This window comes from Rhipicephalus sanguineus, chromosome 4 (genome assembly GCF_013339695.2).
Source record: "Rhipicephalus sanguineus isolate Rsan-2018 chromosome 4, BIME_Rsan_1.4, whole genome shotgun sequence".
In the NCBI taxonomy this organism is placed as follows: domain Eukaryota; kingdom Metazoa; phylum Arthropoda; class Arachnida; order Ixodida; family Ixodidae; genus Rhipicephalus; species Rhipicephalus sanguineus.
In genome coordinates, this window is record NC_051179.1 from 63,990,512 (window position 1) to 64,011,213 (window position 20,702).

General features: G+C 48.5%; 1 protein-coding gene and 2 non-coding genes across 3 annotated transcripts in view; 1 reads left to right on the top strand and 2 right to left on the bottom strand.

The window, feature by feature from the left end:
• Positions 1–344: 344 nt before the first annotated feature.
• Positions 345–417, bottom strand: Trnak-cuu (transfer RNA lysine (anticodon CUU)). Its single transcript has one exon. It is a non-coding gene; the product is annotated as a tRNA-Lys (tRNA).
• Positions 418–796: 379 nt separating this feature from the next.
• Trnam-cau (transfer RNA methionine (anticodon CAU)) lies at positions 797–869 on the bottom strand. The gene has a single exon. It is a non-coding gene; the product is annotated as a tRNA-Met (tRNA).
• Positions 870–3,127: 2,258 nt separating this feature from the next.
• The window catches only part of LOC119391253 (scoloptoxin SSD14), a 56,215-nt gene continuing 38,640 nt past the window's right edge, over positions 3,128–20,702 (top strand). The window contains exons 1-2 of the mRNA XM_037658930.2: positions 3,128–3,360; positions 13,654–13,872. Of these exons, the coding sequence (XP_037514858.1) occupies positions 3,128–3,360; positions 13,654–13,872 (452 nt within the window). The remainder of the gene's footprint in view (positions 3,361–13,653; positions 13,873–20,702) is intronic.

The window sequence follows — 20,702 nt, forward strand, 5'->3', positions numbered from 1 at the left end:
CTTTCCCCTCCACTCTCAACATGCTATAAGACGACACACACACGCTGTAAATATTGTTATGTCCTGAAGAAGACGGGGCTCCCGTCGAAACGTAGACAAAATAAACAGTTGTTTTTATGAAGGCGCATATACTTTTATACTTATAACAACCTTGTGGCAACCGAAGTTACTCTTCCGCATTTAAGCCTTATATATATATATATATATATATATATATATATATATATATATATATACACAATATTAATGAGAACTAACAGACAATAATGCCAAGGAAAGTATAGGGGATCTTTTTAGTAATAAATGTAAGCTAATTGTGAAGAAAAGTGGACTAAAAGATAGCTTGCCGCGGGCAGGGACCGAACCTGCGACCTTCGAATAAAGCGTCCGATGCTCTACCAACTGAGCTACCGCGGCGGCCATCCCCCCGTCCTCTTTATAGGGTATATGTGTGCATTTAAACGTGGGAGCGTCAGTCAGCGCCGCCAGTAGCCATGACGGCGAGTGTGGAACACTCTTTTTCTGCCTGTTGGCGTCACGTAGCACGTGAACTTATTACGAGCTGGCAGCTGACCAATAATCCCTCGCATACTACCTGAAAGCATCAAGTCTGCCAGAACGAGACCCTCGCTATGAATGAAGGAAAGAAGTGTGAATTTCAGGGGCTCGTTTTCTTTGTTATACACAATATTAATGAGAACTAACAGACAATAATGCCAAGGAAAGTATAGGGGATGTTTTTTAGTAATAAATGTAAGCTAATTGTGAAGAAAGAAAAGTGGACGAAAAGATAGCTTGCCGCGGGCAGGGACCGAACCTGCGACCTTCGAATAATGCGTCCGATGCTCTACCAACTGAGCTACCGCGGCGGCCATCCCCCCGTCCACTTTATAGGGTATATGTGTGCATTTAAACGTGGGAGAGGGAGCATAATATATATATATATATATATATATATATATATATATATATATATATATATATATATATATATATATATATATATATATATATATATATATAGTTGAAGGAGTGGTTGCCTTTGGTTGAAGAACAACTAATTAAATTTATTGATGCATTTAACAACGTTCATAAAAACATTTCTTTCACGCATACTTATTCCAGAACTGAAATTAACGTTCTTGATGTTAACGTAAGGGTGGAAGGGGGTAAACTGATAACTAGTGTTTACAGGAAGCCTACAGACGCGCAACAACACCTCCACTTCAAGAGCTGTCATCCGCGGCATTGCAAAACCAGCATCCCATACTCCCAGGCACACCGATTTAGGAGAATATGCTCTGAAACAAAGGACTTCAAAGAGAACACGGACCGTCTACGTAACGTCCTTATAAAGCAGCATTATCCACCTCCAATCATCGACGACGCAATACAAAAAGCAGCGAATCTGAACCGCCACCAAATCCTACACAATCAGAACAAAGAAAGTAAAGAGGAACGAAGCAACCTAATTCTTACATTCACTAGTAATGCGCCGAATGTTAACAAAATTCTCAAAAAGCATTTCAATATCATTGAACAAAGCGACCGCCTCAAAAAGATCTTCACTGTCCCGCCGCGGGTGGTATACAGACGCCCGAAAAATGTGAGGGACTACGTAGTACACTCTAAAACAAAAAGAACAGGACAAGTTGGCTGTCATCCCTGCGGGAAAAGTAGATGTCAGGTGTGCAAGCACATGCAAACAACGACGATCGCTGAAAGTACGCATGGTAATTTTACACACACCATACATGGTGACCTTAACTGCGACTCCCCAAACGTTGTCTACCTGTTGGAGTGTGGAATCTGCGCTAAACAATACGTTGGACAAACTGATACACCTTTTCGAATCAGATTCAACAACCACCGCTCTCATGTGAACACACTACCGAACCTTCCCCTTTCCAAACATATTAAGTCAGAAGGTCACAGTTTCGATTCCATTAAAGTAACACTACTCCAAGGAACTTTCCGCTCTCAGAGAGAACGTGAACAGCGTGAAGCATACTTAATACACAAATTCAACACCGTTGAACATGGGATAAATGAACATCCGGGTGCTCTTCCTGTTTTACGTGCCTTAAAGCACAAATAGTACTTTAAATGAAACTAACATCAACCCAACAAAATACGCAGCAAAGATGCATGTGTAAGCCAATGCCTTCGGTGATCGTACCTGCAGTGTTTTCACCCTTTCATGTGTGCCGTCTTTTACCTTCCCCTGCTTTGTATTGTACAGCGCTTGGAAAGAGCAGCAATCGATCAATCTAAGTGGAAGCCCGCCCTCCCTCTTCCTTCTTGCCCCTACCTCTTTTTTTTTTTTTTTCCCTTCTTAGATCCTTGACCGGAAGTCCCTAATGTCACTCAACGTGTTCGTTCTCGCTTTGGAGGCGGGCGTCGTTTATCAGACAAACGAGCAGGCTCGGCAACAAGTCAGATGGTATACAAGACTCCTTCGGCATGGCCCAAAAGTACAATACGCCGCGTCAACAGTGCTCACCGACACCCACTTAACCCCCCCCCCTTTTTTTTTTTTTCTCTCTCTGGTCAGCCTGTTTGAACCGCACACCGGCTGTTTTTAACTCGAGCCGGCTCTTCGTCCAGCCCTACGGGACAGAATAGAGCGACGAATTTTAACGATGAGTAATAGCCGACGCATAAGTATAAGCTCTGTCGCGAAGCACTCCGCTGTCGGCGGTGGCGTGTTACTCCTCGCTCCTGATGGGCCCTAAGCAAACTTTTTCTCCCTCCCGCTCCTTCTTTTTCTCTGTCACCTCCTTCCTCTCTCATTTGATGTCCATATAAACACGGAAATATGCACGAAGATTTCGTCTTGAGAAAGGTCAGGCTCTGACCGAAACGTCGACGTAATAAATGAAGTTTTCTTGAAGTGCCACCTCTCATACTTATATATATATATATATATATATATATATATATATATATATATATATATATATATATATATATATATATATATATAATATATATATATATATATATATATATTATATATATATATATTACTTACACTCGGCCACGCTGCGAAATCGCCTCTGGAGGGCGGCATTGCGTGTCGGTCGGTCTTGGACACGCAACGATTTAGTCTGATGAAGTGCCAACGATGCCTCATGCGGTCGGCATCGGCTGTGTTGCGGAGGTCGGTAGTGTGTCTGGTGTGGTTGTGGTGGTCGCGGCTTGTCTGGCCAAGCTGACGAACATTCTGGGGGGCGACACTGGCTGTGTCGCGGTGGTCGTTCTTTTGCACTGCACGCCGTGTCTTGCTGAAGTGCCGAAGGCTCAGGTGGCCGACATTGGCTGCCTCGTTGTAGCTGCAGGTCTCGGCCACACTGCGACGTAACGTGCTCTGCAGTAGGTGCAACTAGCGGGTAGCACTGAATATTCGGTGCGGGTAGAAGGTGCTTGCGACGATCGTCCCGTCGCAGTTCTGAACTTCCTGTCGGAGGCGAGAGGAGCCCGTGAGGAGCCAGCAGTTCTGCCGGCAGGCGAGAAGAGCCCGCAGTTCTGAACTTCCTGTCATACTTAGGCGAGAGGAGCCCCTGCGCATCGTTGGCGCGAAGTAGCATGTCGCCGGACAAGTAGTTCCTCCGAACCACAATGGAGGCCTGGACGCCGTCCTCTGGTGGTGGGATGGATACTTGCTGCGGCGGTCGACTTCCATCAGCGAGGAAGCGTGACGGTGTTCCTCAGGAAGACGCGTTACCTCAGCGCTACATTTTGCCCCGGAAATCGTACCCAACCAAGTGTACAGGATCGAAATTTGCAACTTTACGGTCCGATTATACGAAAGAGAGGCGAGCAAACGGGACATCCAACGCATCGGATAAGCGAACCTTGAGTGTTCTCAACTGCGCAACAAGTCGTATTTAAAAACTGAGCGCGAGTTATTCTCGGCCCGCTGTGTTTGTTCGGAAGAAAAGAATTGAGGTAATCCTGATGCTGGATATGCCATTATCGAAGCCGACCAGCCAATAGCGCACTACAAGAAAGAAGTTGTGAATTCGGACCTCATTTATTGGATTCGTGGTTATCCGTGTGCATTGGCAGGCGAGCTGTAGAATCCGCAACCGCATTCATGTTTCTTGCCGCAGTCGGTTGTATCGCGCGAAAGCTGACACCCACGACGTTCACAGAGGCCAGAAGGAAAATGACCGCTGACTAAAATACTAGAGATGCGCCGATGAAGCGGTGATAACAGCGCACAAGTAGCCAGGGGTGCTATGCAGGATGGCCCGAGTTTGGCGATACTCGGGATCTTTCCGAGCTCTGGCGACACCCCCTTTTGAACGAGCTAATAGTACGAGAAGGTGAAATCCATCCCTCAGCGCGCGCTCCGTTCCATTGGTTCCGATGGAACGCGGCGTCACGTCAAGGGCGGTCGAGAAGGTTGGGTGGTGTCTTCAAACTTCTTTCATTTGTTTGTCGTTCCACTGAGTGCAGAAGTGCACCCATGCAAGAAAAGTGGCAGAAAGCTCTAATAACTATATTGTTACGAGGCATTGTGGATGAGCACGCCGTTGGAGACGAAGAGACGAGGAAGAAGCGGGTATGCCGCGCGAGATGCTGGCAGCCATTCGGTGGCACAGTTGCTTGTAAATATTGTAAATATACTTGCTGCTGTCTCTCTCGTGTATTCGTCATCCCCGTGACAATTTGGTGGAGCTGCGGGGTAGAAGAACCGCTGTACAACGGAGCTCCGCAGTGGTCGTCGACTCGGAGTTTCCAGGATGGAAGACGAGACCGATGCTATGACTACTCCTGCATCGGCCACGACAACGCGTGCACCGGCCCCGGCAACGCCTGCACCGGCCACAACGCCGCCAACGTACGTGTTGACGCATCCGAAAAACCCTGGGACGTTCTGCGGTACGGATGAAGTCGACGTCGAAGATTGGATTGCTGACTATGAGCGTACCAGTGCTCTCAATCGTTATGACCCGACTCTCATGCTGGCCAACGTGCTCTTCTACCTGAAAGGCACGGCAAAGGTATGGTACGAGAACCATGAGGAGGAGATCGGAAGTTGGGACACATTTAAGCGAAAACTGTGCGACTTGTTTGGAAAGCCCATGGGTCGAAAGGCAGCCGCAAAGAAAGAGCTATCCACCCGTGCTCAGACGTCCACTGAACCCTACATATCGTACATTCAGGACGTGCTGGCTCTTTGTCGTAAAGTCGACAGCGACATGTCGGAGTCGGACAAGGTTGGCCACGTGCTGAAGGGTATCGCGGACGACGCGTTCAATCTATTACTGTGCCGGAATTGTGCGACCGTCGACGAAATCATTGAGGAATGCCGGCGTTTTGAACAGGCCAAAAGCCGACGTATTGCAAAGCCATTTTCTCGGCTGCCAAACACAGCTGCGACGTCTTCATGCGAAGATGGACTGACCTCTCATCTGCAGTCGTCACCGGCATCCGATATTACACGAATCATCCGTCGGGAAATCGAAGCAATTGCACCTGCTCTTCCCAACAACGGTCACGTTGATTCGCACCTGCCCTCAGTTGCCCTCGTCCAGTCAATTGTGCGGGAGGAACTCGGCAATTTGGGCTTCGCTGTCTGCGCCGTTGCTCAGTCCCGGACATCTGACGTTCGCCCAAGATCGCCGCCTCGCCCCAGGTCGCCGCCCCAGGAACAACGGTTTGCTCCACGGTCTCGTAATCCAGCTGAATGGCGAACTGCAGATGATCGGCCGATCTGCATCAACTGCCGCCGTATAGGTCACGTCGCACGACATTGCAACAACCGTTGGTCTTCGCCTTTAAGAACCCGGTATGCCACTGCTAGCCCCGCCGACAGCTACCGCCGTTCCCAGCCTCCTGAGCCGTACCACGATAACTACCGCCGTTCCCAGCCTTTCGAGCCATACAACGCCGATGCCACTGCTACGCCGCACAGCCGCTCGCCGTCGCCCCGAGGTCACCAGTCCCGTTTGCCGCCAGCGCGTCGCCCGTCGTCTCCGTCTCCTCTACGACGACGTCCGACCTCGCCGCTCAATCTTCGACAGGGAAACTAAGAGATGCAGCTCTTAGAGGTGATGCTGCATCTTCTAATTCCACCTCAAATCCTCTTCTTGTACTGCCGACACGACGAAATTTGATCGACGTTGACGTTGACGGCCTGGCTGTTTCCGCACTTGTTGATACTGGGGCGCATATTTCCGTGATGAGTGCTCGACTTCGTCGCCGCCTGAAGAAAGTGCTTACTCCGGCTGCTCCTGGTATGATTCGTGTCGCCGACGGAAGAAGTCCTGCCGTTATAGGAATGTGCACAGCACGCATCACGATCGCCGATCACCACACATCTGTTTTGTTTGCTGTTCTTGAGCAATGCCCAAATGACCTCATTCTCGGATTGGATTTCTTGTCTACTCACGCCGCCCTCATTGACTGTGCAACCGGCGTTCTTCAACTTGAACTGCCTCGGCTTGCTGACGGCGCAGCTTCACCGCCAAACCACTTGTGCTCTGTGGATTATGTTCGGCTGTCACCGCAAGCCGCCACGTGTGTGGCCTTGACGACATCACCACCTCTTCCCGACGGCGACTACATAGTGTCCCCATTAGTTGACGTGCTGTTGGCCCGGAATGTTGCTGTGCCGCATACCCTCGTGAATGTTGTCGACAACTACGTACAGCTCCCTCTCCTCAACTTCAGTAACTCGACCCAAGTTCTCCCGCAAGGCATTTCGTTGGCCAACATATCAGCACTTGATGCGTGTAACATCGTGGCATTAGACGCAGGAGAGTGCTCGTCCGGTGTTGCAGCCAGCTCAGCAAGCGCACCCCCCGACGAAATCGCGAAAATGATTGCGCCTGATCTTCTACCGCGTCAAGCAGCGCAACTTCGCCATGTTTTAACGACCTATAAGGATATCTTCGATTTCGATGAGCGCCCTTTAGGTCAAACGTCATTCGTACGGCATCAAATACATACCGGCGATGCTAGTCCTGTCAGACGGCGGCCATATCGTGTATCCCATTCCGAACGCCAGGTCATACAACGAGAAGTCGATAAGATGCTCTCAAAAGGCGTCATTGAGGCCTCCTCAAGTCCATGGGCGTCACCTGTCGTCTTGGTCAAAAAGAAGGATGGCAGCTGGAGATTTTGCGTCGACTATCGTGCCTTGAACAAGATAACCCGCAAAGACGTATACCCGCTGCCACGAATCGACGACGCCCTTGACTGTCTTCATGGTGCGAGATACTTCTCATCCATAGACCTGCGCTCGGGTTACTGGCAAATTTTTGTCGACGAGTTAGACCGAGAAAAACTGCCTTCGTCACACCAGACGGCCTTTATCAGTTCAAGGTTATGCCTTTTGGGCTGTGCAACGCCCCGGCGACGTTCGAACGCATGATGGACTCTCTCCTCCGTGGCTATAAATGGTCAATCTGTCTCTGCTACCTCGACGATGTCATTGTCTTTTCCCCAACGTTTGAGAGTCATCTAACTCGTTTGTCGACCATTCTTGCTGTTTTTCGTCGAGCGGGACTCCAGCTGAACTCCAAAAAGTGCAATTTCGGCCGGCAACAAATCACTGTGCTTGGTCATCTTGTAAGTGCTACTGGTGTACAACCTGACCCTGACAAGATTAGCGCCGTCACGCACTTCCCTCTGCCTTCTTCTACTAAAGATGTTCGGAGCTTTGTTGGCTTATGCTCATACTTCCGACGCTTTATACGCAATTTCGCCACCATTGCCCGACCGCTCACTGACCTTCTAAAGAAAGACGTCCCCTTCTCGTGGGGCCAGGACCAGGCGGCTGCATTCTCGACGCTGATCAACTTGCTCACTTCACCACCAATACTGGCCCACTTTGACCCGTCCGCGACTACGGAGGTTCGCACAGATGCCAGTGGGCATGGAATCGGCGCCGTCCTCGCCCAACACCAGGGGGGCCAAACACGTGTGATTGCATACGCCAGCCGCCTTCTCTCCACATCTGAGCGGAACTATTCGATCACGGAGCGCGAATGTCTTGCGTTGGTCTGGGCTGTCGCAAAATTTCACCCCTACTTGTATGGCCGTGAGTTCTCAGTTATTACCGACCACCACGCTCTCTGTTGGCTGTCATCACTCAAGGACCCAACTGGTCGCCTTGGTCGCTGGGCTCTACGTCTCCAGGAGTATGCCTTCGACGTAATTTACAAATCGGGCAGGCTGCACCAAGACGCCGATTGTCTCTCGCGTCATCCGGTGGACCCTGCTAGCCTCGCTGACCATGACAATGATTCTTGTGTACTCGCCATATCTGATTTGTGCGACATCGGCGCAGAACAGCGTCGGGATGCAACCCTCAAGATGGTCATCCACCAAGTCTCCTCGGGACGTTCCGACCCTTCTCTCCGCCAGTATGTCCTACGCAATGACATTCTGTATCGCCGCAGCATGAAGCCTGATGGTCCAGAACTTTTGTTAGTTATTCCCCGACACCTGCGTGCAACCATTCTTCAACATCTCCATGATGCTCCGACTGCGGGACACCTGGGCGTTTCACGCACCTATGACCGCGTGCGGCAGCGGTTCTTTTGGCCTGGCCTTTATCGTTCTGTGCGACGATATGTCGCTGCTTGCGAGCACTGTCAGCGGCGCAAACGTCCTGCTCTTCTTAAGGCCGGCCTGCTTAAACCTATTGACATTCCATCCGAACCATTCTTCCGCGTCGGTCTCGACTTGCTCGGACCTTTTCCTACGTCCGTGTCAGGTAACAAATGGATTGCTGTCGCAACTGACTATGCGACCAGGTATGCCATAACACGGGCCTTGCCAACTAGCTGCGCTACAGACGTCGCGGACTTTCTGCTCAATGACGTCATTCTTCGACACGGTGCTCCGCGCCAGCTTCTTACGGATCGGGGCCGCTGCTTCCTCGCAAGAGTCATCGACGAAATACTCCGTAGCTGCTCTACCGAACATCAACTTACTACAGCCTACCATCCGCAGACTAACGGTCTTACCGAGCGCCTCAACCGTACACTCACGGATATGTTGTCAATGTACGTCTCTGCTGACCACCGTGATTGGGACGCAACCCTACCCTATGTTACTTTTGCCTATAATTCGTCGAGGCATGACACCGCCGGCTATTCGCCGTTCTTTCTTCTGTACGGCCGCCATCCTACGTTGCCCTTCGAAACGCTCCTCCCTTCTGATACCATCGTACCAAGTGTGTATGCTCAGGACGTCGCTTCTCGCGCCCGCGAGGCTCGCCGAGTCGCCCACGCCAGGCTCTGTGATTCCCAGGTCTCGCAAAAAGCACGCTACGATAACCGGCACCGCGACGTCGACTACCCGCCCGAATCTCTTGTCCTACTCTGGACGCCGTATCGACGCGAAGGCTTGTGCGAGAAGCTTCTCCCTCGATACACAGGGCCCTACAAAGTTCTCCGCAAGGTCACTGACGTTGACTACCTCATCACTCCCGTCCATCCGCTCTCGTCTTCTCCTACACCACCTACTGGTGTCGTTCATGTGTCGCGCCTCAAACGCTATAACACTCCCAGTGCTGAATGACTTAGGAGGCGCCGTGACGGCGCTCCGTCCGCCGGGGGTGATGTTACGAGGCATTGTGGATGAGCACGCCGTTGGAGACGAAGAGACGAGGAAGAAGCGGGTATGCCGCGCGAGATGCTGGCAGCCATTCGGTGGCACAGTTGCTTGTAAATATTGTAAATATACTTGCTGCTGTCTCTCTCGTGTATTCGTCATCCCCGTGACAATATTTTTATGTGTGCGCGGGCCGTTTGAATTCATTTTCAAGCGTTTAATGTGTGCACTAAGTATCCTTTAGGATAATCAGCACCGTGTCCTCTGAGATTAGTTCCGACCGAGCGCCTTATAACACGGCGGCTAGAGCTAATCGCCGAGGCCACGTGTATAATCACCATGGTCGGCCTGTACATTCTAGAGCGTTGCTCGGCCGGCGCGCGCCCTCGTCGTTCTCTTCATCGTCTGCTCGCTCCCAGAGCACGTGCGCCCGGCTGATTAGCTAATTGGCTGGGTGGTATACCTAGCTAAGTCAGGGCGTGCTATGACGAAGCTGATTAAGCCAAATCATGCGAAGGCCGAGCTAACTAAGCCACGTCTTACTAAGACCATGCTAATGGAGTCGTGTAAAGCTAGAAACAAGGTAATTAAGATCATGCTAACTAACATGACGCTAATTAGGAGCATGTAATTAAAACCAATATAATCAAGACCTTAGTCACCGAGATCGTGTTCATTAGGGTCGTGCTAATTAGGATTATGCTAATTACATCTGTACTATTCAGGACCTTGCGAATTAAACCTGAGTAATAATGCCGTGGTAATTAAGACACTATAAACTAATGTTAACTAACGCGACGCTAATTGGGAGCGTGTTAATTAGAATCGTGCTCATTAGAATTTTGCTAATTACATCTGTACTATTCAGGACCTTGCGAAATAAACCTGTGTCATTAATGGCACTGTAATTAAAACACCGACCATTAGTGCTCATTAACACGACGCTAATTATGAGCGTGTACTTAAAACCAAGATAATGAGGACCTTACTCACGGAAGTCGTGTTAATTAGGTTCGCGCTAATTAGTATTATGCTAATTAACTCCGTGCTATTCAGGACCTTGCGAATTAAACCTGGGTAATTAATGTCGTGCTAATTAAAATCATGTTAGTTAAGACCTTCCTAATCAATTGCTCCAATATTGAAACCGAACTGACACGGTCATTACTCCGAAGCAGACCAAGCATACTGAGTAGACGAGCCACGTAAAAAGCTGCAGGAAGCTAGGTGATCACAAGCTCCTCCGATGGCTCCAGCCTTCGCACAAGTAGTGCAAGCTGACCAAATTATTTTATATGCAAAGAAGCTGCTGAGTAGCGTCCACCGCATAAAACACTTGACAAGCACACCGGCACTATGGCAGTTACGAGTTGAACTGGGGCCTTTTCAGAATCAACGAGTTTGTGCCCGAGTTCGCGCGTCGATCAATTTGATTGACAGATGCCCGCGGCGAAGAGCGGGTCCGCCCACCGCGTTTCCTCTTGCCGAGGAACAGTGCTCACGACACAACGCCAGCGAGCGGCACGATTCATCTATGAGCCTAATCGCACAGACTATGCACACACGAACGAAGAACTAAAGGTTATATCATCACGTGGCTACGATATCTCGCAATAACTTTCACCGCTCTCATGACGTACCACTCACAGCTATGAAGCAAGCGCCCCTGGTGGGATTTTCGGCCAGAACTATTTACTTGTTTACTATTTACTTGTTTGTGGAGGCATTGTTTCTACCGATTCGCTACTACAGAAAATTTTCAGACGTGTAATGTCAGTATAGCAGTAACCTGTACATTTATTTATCTGTAATATTCCAGAGAAGCGAAACGAGCTGCACCAGAGTGCTGCGCGTGCGCCCTTGTTGCCTTCGAGTGTGGAAATTTCCATGCTGCAGGTGGAACGAAAGAATTTTCCGAAAGAGGACAAACGCGCATGAACACGCCCGTGGGAGGCGCGATGATCAGCTGGCAAAAAGATAGCGCGACAATCCCGCTGACGTCGCTGCACTGTCAAAATGTTGACTGAGTGGCGGCGCTGACGCGTTCGCACGCGGTGTTCCTTTGAAAACCGCCGCAAATGCCGCATATGCGCTTGTGACGCCATTCTCGTTCTTGTAGCCGTTTTTATCAACGCTGCTATCACGTGCTCCGCACTGTCTTCCTGTCATGACCACCGTAATGCGAGCTCGGAGCAAACTCGTGTGCCCGAGAAGCTCGGGCCATCCTGCATAGCACCCCAGCTCTGATGCCGGCACTGAACAGAAGCGGCGAAGGTCGCGTGATGTCGCTCGACCCCAATGAATCCAGCTTTATATATCGAACTATGAGCGTTAAGATGTACTGTATTTGATCGTGCACGGAAATCAGCGCTTCGACAATTCAATAGTACAATATTGAAAACTGAGCATATCGCATCAAGGGAACTTTTTTCGCAATGCTAGCCTTAAACTGTAAACGCCTCGGACCTTTAATTGATAGTATGTCGTTTTTCTCCAAACTGTGCACAAGTGGCGCTCTAACAAAAACAAATGCTCGCGACGTTTTTTTTTTTTCCGGTGTCACTTTAAGCGATATACTTTACCAACGACATGGTACCGAAATTGTTCCGACCACCCCACCCATCCTGCAAATGGCATCCAGGGATCATCTGGTTATTCCTCTTAGTTTTCAAGATCGCGGTTTCTTAAAAATGCGTAATCATATTGCACGATAATAATATTTAGATAACTCGCAGGGGAAAGCAAGTGTCACTTTAGGCGTTTCCTATAAAAACATGGAGGGCACGACTAAGGACACTGAATGAAATTGGCTGCATCATCGTACTCCAACTCCCGCGGAAACAGAGAAAGAAATAAAACAAGCTTTTATCCTTCACGGTATAGCCCGTCTGCGTGCCATGATTGCAATACTAGTAAAATTACATTGGTTACCTAACCTTAGTTTTGCTGCAAGTGCGTGCCGTCCAGTGTGCCACCGCCCCCAAAAATTTTCGGAACGCGAAATTTCCGAAAAGGCTATATTCCCACTTTGTCTGAGGACACAGCCTCCAAACGAATGTTCCAGCCTGCGGTGGTGCCTGCGATTTATGCACCTACCCGCTAGGTTAGAAGCGCCGTGCACCAACAAAGCAGAAATTCGCATTTTTAGTGGAGCCCACGTTCCGTAAAACTTTGTGGGCGGGAGGTTGTGGATGATATAGTGTTGCAATTAGGCCTCTTAATTTGACGCTGCGAGTCGGTGCATTCGCTCTAATGCGAATCTTAAAAAGCGGTCATATAGATAGAAAACTAATCTCCTAATGTAAGTGTTCTTCTGTCGAGATACATAAAAAACGCGCGTTCGTTAAGAAGAACTATATTCAGCCTTTTCGTAGAATCGAATCCGCTATCTAAATAAGGAAATAGCTTGATCGGGGTGTTTCGTCTTCTTTTTCTGTGCAGAGCACTGAGCAGAAGAAATCGCGCTTTCATGGTGACTTCGTCAGCCACTCATGAAATAATGTTTCTCCTTGACGGGATTTTTTCGAAATGAAATAGAAAGCAAAACTGACTACGCTAGCGCGTGGCGCGAATGCATTTGCCACCGTGAAACGAATGTTCAGAAGTCAACATAGTTTAAGTTTGTAAGCATAACATAATTTTTGAAGCAAACGAAAGTTCCATGCTTTAAAAACTTGGAACATTTCTGGGAATGATACACAGGAATATTGTTGATATCTAAACAATTCAACCTCCACAATGGGAGTAATTCATCTAGACGAAAATGAATTTCGGGTGTTCATCAATGTTATTGTTAGTAACAGAAGGCCAACTTCACAAACGTTTAAGTCCTTTCGTACCACATGTTAATTGATAGCTGGCAGCCTATGGTAATATGTTCAATGTCACAACTGGTTGGCACCTGTCCTTTGAGCAATTTGCGGTACTTGCTTATGAATTCTTTCAAGAAAGCGGGTCATTTAGGGGAGCACGATCGATATGTGTAGAGCACTTGACTCAAATTACATGAGACACCCTGTCTTTATTCTCCGTAACATATATTGATGTTGATTCCACTTTTCCTTTCCTTCATGACAGTTCACTGGCTGCATCGTCTGCCTTTATACTATTGCTGATCTTCGTGATCACCGATGCTGCCAACAGCGAGTTGCCAGACTCGAACGCGGCACCGAAAGGCACATGTCCAATCGGAAGTGGAACAGCGCAGCCAAAGGCCAATGCTTCAAGGTCCATTCTTGGAAACTACAGCCACTGGGCAATCACCACGGACGCCGCACAATGTGCAAACGTGAGCAGGTGAGAAAAATACATTTACAAGTTGCTCAGTGAAATAAGAGTTACTATAACAAAATTTCGCAAAGAAAGATCTCATATAGTGCAAACTGCTGTTAAAATTCTGAGGCCTTTCAGTGACACACAATACTAAGGTCAAGGGCCAGTAGCTTGAAGCTCGTTACCGCAATCACAGTGGTAGTAAAGCTGTCTCAAAGCAGTTACGGTGGCTTGAAAGTGCTGCGTAAATGCCACAATTATTGTGCAGCCAACTAATTGCCAATTGCAGGTAATTTTCTGCACTTTGAGAAGTGAAGTTTAATGTTTGACGGAAGGCCCGTCTGGTACGGATGATACATGGTGAAGGTAAAAAACTCCGAGACACTGCGCCGACTAAAGTGAAAATTAGAACACACAGAAAAAGACGTTTCGGCTCCTACACAGAAGTCTTGTTCACAGGTGATTTCACTTGTGAATAGCAGAAGGGGGATCTTGGCCTCTCTTTATATAGCATAAGGATGCATAAGGACATAGCAAAAAAGGAAAAAAAAACATGGCTGATCCCTCCGTCATAGGAATCGGTATAACACTGTGGCATACTTTTCTTCTTCTTCTGGCACGACGCACTTGGGACATAAACTAGTAGTGGGTAGTCTGCTGTGGAGAGATAATTGTAACCAATAGCTCAAATCAGGTTCTTATGATAGATTACGAAGAGATTTTTCCTCCAAAATCTAAATTTCAATCCCAAAAATTCTTAGAGAACAGGTTAGAGGATTTTCTGATACATGCACAAACACGAAACGTAATAGCCACTGATGCTTCCGTGAACGAAGAACGGGCAGGCGTAGGAATTGTCTCCCAGTCGCTGGGCTGGTCATTCGCTGTGAGGTTACCCGATTTTACTCCGGTTTTCGAAGCTGAACTCATGGCCGTCATCATGGCACTGCGAAAACTCCCGTCAGACGAGATCAGGGCGATAATAATAACTGATTCGCTCTCCGTATGCACAGCACTTACAGCTTCACATAACTCTCGTGCCCTCAAGACATTTCGATCTTTAGTTCCGTCTCAGCTGAAGCACCTAAAACTAGTGTGGGTCCCAGGTCACTGTGGCTTAAAATTAAATGAAATGGCTGATGCTTTAGCGCGCGCATCGCTAGATCTCCCAATAATCCAGGTTCTTCCAGTGGTAGAATATTTCACCGCAATCAGATATAGAAAATTGGCAATTCACACTGATAGGATGGAAACAATAACAACGTGGACGGAATACAAACATCTCAACTTCCCATGGAAGTCTCATTGGAGCCAATCTAGACAATCTGAAGTTACGATCACCAGATTTCGATGCCGTGTCCCCCCATTAAATCTATACTTACACAGAGCTGGTCTGACGATATCGCCCCTATGTCAATTCTGCGGAGAATTAGAAAATATTGCACATTTCTTTTTGTCATGCCGCAGATATTCAATTATTAGATCTCGACTGCTCATTACTCCGCTGTTAAAAATAGGCTTAAACTTAACTGAAGAAATTATACTAAGCTTTGGAGCCTCAGGGTTGGGATACTGCCATAGGGATGCCTTCAATGCCGTGTGTAATTTCATGCAAACCACTAAACGTGTACCATTTTAATCTTCCTTCAAAAACGCTCTTTATTAAAATGCGGTTCAATATATCTAATCTCACCAAATTGTTCTGATCAGGGTAATACGGCTGTCTGAAATACGAGCGCAATAGCATAATTTTTGAAGTATTAATTTGATGTCTTATTTATTATTACCATTTCTACTCTTAATTTTTTTTTAACCATTTTACATTCTTCGAATAACATTTTAAGCTTCAACTACATATTCTTGGCCCATCCCCCAGAGTGGGTACGTGCCATAGAAAAGAAGGCAAAACAAACAAACAAACAAATGGCGGAGATACAATAATAAACCGCGCTGTGTTTTCGGAACCGCGTTTCAGTGTGCTATATTTATTGGTGACCCGGACTACGTCTTCCACCTACCGTGCGAATGGCTCTTGTCCCAGCTCAGGATAAGACGCTGTCGGAGCTGGCAGAAATGGCCGATGACATGATGGACGTTGCTCCGGCAGTCATAAACGCTGCCCACACCTCTCCGATTTCTGAAGCAGATTCCCTTCGAGAAACGGTAAAAGATCTCGCAGCTGAAGTCGCTAACTTGCGTCTGCAATTGCTGAGCATTCATAACTTAAATGACCATCCTCGTCCACACCGACCATCTCTCACGTCGCCTGCTCCGCAACGGCCCCTCCACCAGCCCGAGCACCGCTTTTCACCGCAGAACACATGCTACTATCACCGGCGTTTTCGTGCCGCGGCTCGCAGATGTGTGCCACCCTGCTCATGGCGCATGGGAAACGCTCCGGCCGATCGTCAGTAACAGCGGCGGGCGATCAAGGCCAAGCATCAAGCCGCCTCTTCCACATCACCGACAGAACCACAGGTCTTCGCTTGCTGGTGGACACTGGAGCAGAAGTCAGCATAATTCCAGCGTCCAAAACTGACCGGCGTCTCCGCGAGAAGTCTACTCCTTTACAAGCGATCAATTCTTCGGTCATCGCAACTTACGGACAGAAGTCTCTGACCCTTGATCTCGGTCTCAAAAGGAAACTGCAGTGGTTATTTTGGATAGCAGACGTACGCTACGCAATCTTAGGCGCCGATTTCTTAAGGCATTTTCATCTGCTCGTGGATATGAACCGCTGTCGCCTGGTGGATAGCTATACCGGCTTATCGGTCAATGGTTTTCTGTCACGCGCTACGGCCCTAAACCACACTTTCGTGAAACCGCCTACGTCACCATATACAGCTCTGCTCAACGAGTTTCCGGAGATTACAACGCAGTCTCCAATGGATAAGACCCCCAAGCACACTGTGACCCACTGCATCGTAACCACAGGCCCACCGGTTCACTGCCGCCCTCGCCGACTTGGCCCTGATAAACTTCGCATTGCTCGCAACGAGTTTGAGCATATGTTACAGCTGCAGATCATTCGTCCGTCATCAAGCTCGTGGTCGTCGGCGCTACACATGGTTCCCAAGAAGAACAATGACTGGCGGCCCTGTGGTGATTATCGGGCTTTCAATGCAGTCACCGTTCCAGATCGATACCCGTTACCCAATATTCAGGACTGTACTGCCTTTTTAACCGGCACAACAGTATACTCGAAGATTGATCTCGTGAAAGCTTATCACCAGATCCCCGTTGAGCCTTCTGACATTCCCAAAACTGCAATAATTACCCCATTTGGGCTCTATGAGTATTTACGAATGCCCTTCGGTTTGAGAAACGCAGCTCAGACATTTCAGCGTTTTATAGACGAAGTCACAAGAGGCTTGCCGTTTTGTTTCGCCTATATCGACGATCTTCTCGTTGCCAGCAAGGACGCTGAAACGCACAAGGCACATCTACGTGAGCTTTTCACTCGACTGCGTGATTACGACCTTGTCATCAATGTAGAAAAGTGTCAGTTTGGAGTCTCGGAGATAGCATTCCTCGGACATCAGATCACTAAAGATGGCATCACTCCTCTACCTGACAAGGTTCAAGCTATCCTCGAGTACCCGCCTCCCACGTCCATACGTAGTCTGCGACGTTTTCTCGGACTCGTCAATTTTTATCGCCGCTTCATCCCTTCATGCTCTACACTGCTGCAGCCTCTGGAAGCACTACTCTCGACTTCGCAAGCCGAGTCAGCCGCACTTTCCTGGGACACGGTCGCGGATCAAGCTTTTTCCGCCGTTAAGACCAAACTCGCCCAGGCCACCCTCCTGCATCACCCTTCACCAACTGCTCCCACTAGCCTCATGGTGGACGCTTCTTCAGAAGCAGTTGGAGCCGCTCTTCATCAATGGATCAATGGTGCATGGGCTCCAATTTCCTTCTTCTCCCGCAAGTTACGCGACACTGAGCGCCGATACAGTACTTTCGGACGGGAGCTCCTCGCAGCCTACCTTGCGGTGAAGCATTTCAGGTACTTCCTTGAAGGGCGACAATTTGCCATTCTTACCGACCACAAGCCACTTGTTTCGGCTTTACGTTCCTGCAGTGCCACGCACACTCCTAGAGAACTTCGGCACCTTGCTTTCATTGCCGAATTCACCACAGACATACGTTATGTAAAAGGCAGTTTTAACAGTGCAGCGGACGCTCTCAGTCGTATTACCATCAATGCCACGACAGGCACCACCGACCTTTCATTGTCTTCGCTCGCGGAGGCACAGGCATTAGACGATGAGCTTCCACGACTCCGATACTCTACTTCCCTCCGACTGGAACAAGTCAACTTTCCCGACGACGACGTTACGCTCTGGTGCGATGTTTCACACAACTGCACTCGTATCTATGTTCCTTCACAGCTGCGTCGTGCTGTTTTTGACACCCTCCACTCCATCTGCCATCCAGGCGTAAGAGCTACGCAACACCTGGTCACTGAACGCTATGTCTGGCCGCGCATACGCGCTAACATTCGTGACTCGGTTCGCACTTGCACAGCGTGTCAGCGTATCAAGGTACAACGGCACACCAAGCCTCCATGGGGAAAATTCCCTCTCCCTGATGCACGTTTCGACACCATTCATTTGGACATTGTCGGGCCTTTACCTCCATGTCGGGGAAATACGTATTTGCTTACGTGTATTGACAGGTACACTAGGTGGCCTGAAGCAGCTCCAATGCCTGACATCACGGCAGAAACAGTTGCTCGTACCTTTCTTGCTACCTGGATTAGCCGTTTCGGTGTACCATCAACGGTGACTACCGATCGAGGCAGACAGTTTGAGTCAGCGCTTTTCACCTCTGTCACATCTCTACTGGGTTGTGCGCGTATTCGCACAACTGCGTATCATCCAGCATCAAATGGCTTAGTGGAGAGACTCCACCGTCATCTAAAAGCAGCACTCGCCTCGCAGCCTCACGCCGAAGATTGGGTATCACACCTCCCTATCGCGCTTCTCGGCCTGCGTTCAACACTTCGGCCAGAACTTGCCTGCTCTGTAGCCGAGATGGTTTATGGCTGCACACTCCGTTTGCCTGGTGACCTCGTCAGCCCCGTTACTACGCAGAGTGTTTCGGATCCATCTTCTTTCGTCCAGCGTCTGCGGGTTTTCATGCAAAACTTGCGCCCATCACCAACTTCAGCTCATACTAAGAACGACGTTTTTCTGCCGGCAAACCTACAGACATCTTCACACGTTTTTGTTCGTGTCGATGCGTCTCGCCGTGCTCTTCAGCCTCGCTATGACGGTCCTTTCCCAGTCATCAAGCGTTCTGAACATCATTTTACAATCCTGCGTAATGGGCATGAAGACACAGTCAGCATTGAAAGGATCAAGCCGGCACCCATTCTGACAAGCTCAGTCTGACCATTTTTTTTTCTTCAAGTGCCCACGGCCACTTGTCTGCAGGGGGGGCCTATCTGTGGCATACTTTTCTTCTTCTTCTGGCACGACGCACTTGGGACATAAACTAGTAGTGGGTAGTCTGCTGTGGAGAAAGAAGAAGTAGTTGGAACAATGGCGGAGATACAATAATAAACCGCGCTGTGTTTTCGGAACCGCGTTTCAGTGTGCTATAACACGAAAGTGAAACGTGTCTTCACAGAAGTAGTGCTTATTGTGTAGTGATATATGAGACCTTGTACAATGCCTATTCGTGTTTGGTAGCTATAGCACCGTTTGACGTGGATGCATCCATGTTGACAGCATGTCTCTATCGCGACGACTAACGGCCATGATTATGAATAAACCGTTGTGGTAGCTGACGGTGTGAACATATATTTGGACACAGCGGATCGTGAATCCCGCGTAAGGATGATATCAACAAGCTCATAATCAGCACTGGTACTCGGTATGCACTTCTTCAAAGCGTCGTCAATTAAGGAGTGAAACGCACGGTGTGCGCTTTCTAGTAATGGGTAGCCGACGCCTGTGCTCATGCATACACTAACACAGAATCTATCTATCTATCTATCTATCTATCTATCTATCTATCTATCTATCTATCTATCTATCTATCTATCTATCTATCTATCTATCTATCTATCTATCTATCTATCTATCTATCTATCTATCTATCTATCTATCTATCTATCTATCTATCTATCTATCTATCTATCTATCTATCTATCTATCTATCTATCTATCTATCTATCTATCTATCTATCTATCTATCTATCTATCTATCTATCTATCTATCTATCTATCTATCTATCTATGTCTGGGCGCTCTCCTGGTCGTCTCCATAACTTGTAATATACCAAAATTGGCATAGGAGGGGATCAGTGTATGACGAACCCGATTCACTGGTCATGACATGAATAACGCATAACGTTTGTGGCGTACGTCATGAAACCCTTTCCATCACTCACGTGTGGCACATAACCGCCTACCGCAGTCATGTTATGCGGGTATGTGCCACAGGTGTTTCAGTCTCAATCAACACAGCAGCCGAGAACATAACACATTGAAACGCAAGGCAAGTGAGGGAACTGAAGGCAGAACTCCCCTGGAAGACGCTCGAGTGCCATCCACTCGTCGACGTGGTCCGCCAGAATGACGCAGTGTTCTCTCCACATCATATGAGACTGGGCGATGGCCTCATGCTGGCTCAGGACGACATCAAATTGATTGAGAGCCGCTTTGTGATACGCGATGGTGCCGCCGCTAAGTGCCCTGACGGCATACGGCTATACTACAGCAATGCCTACGTCGACCGCTATAACACACGTTGCCTCGACGCTGCCGACAACGCGTTATGTCATCCTGCATGCGATAACGTAACTGGCAATAAGAACGGGCAGGTGCACATGAATGCCCTGA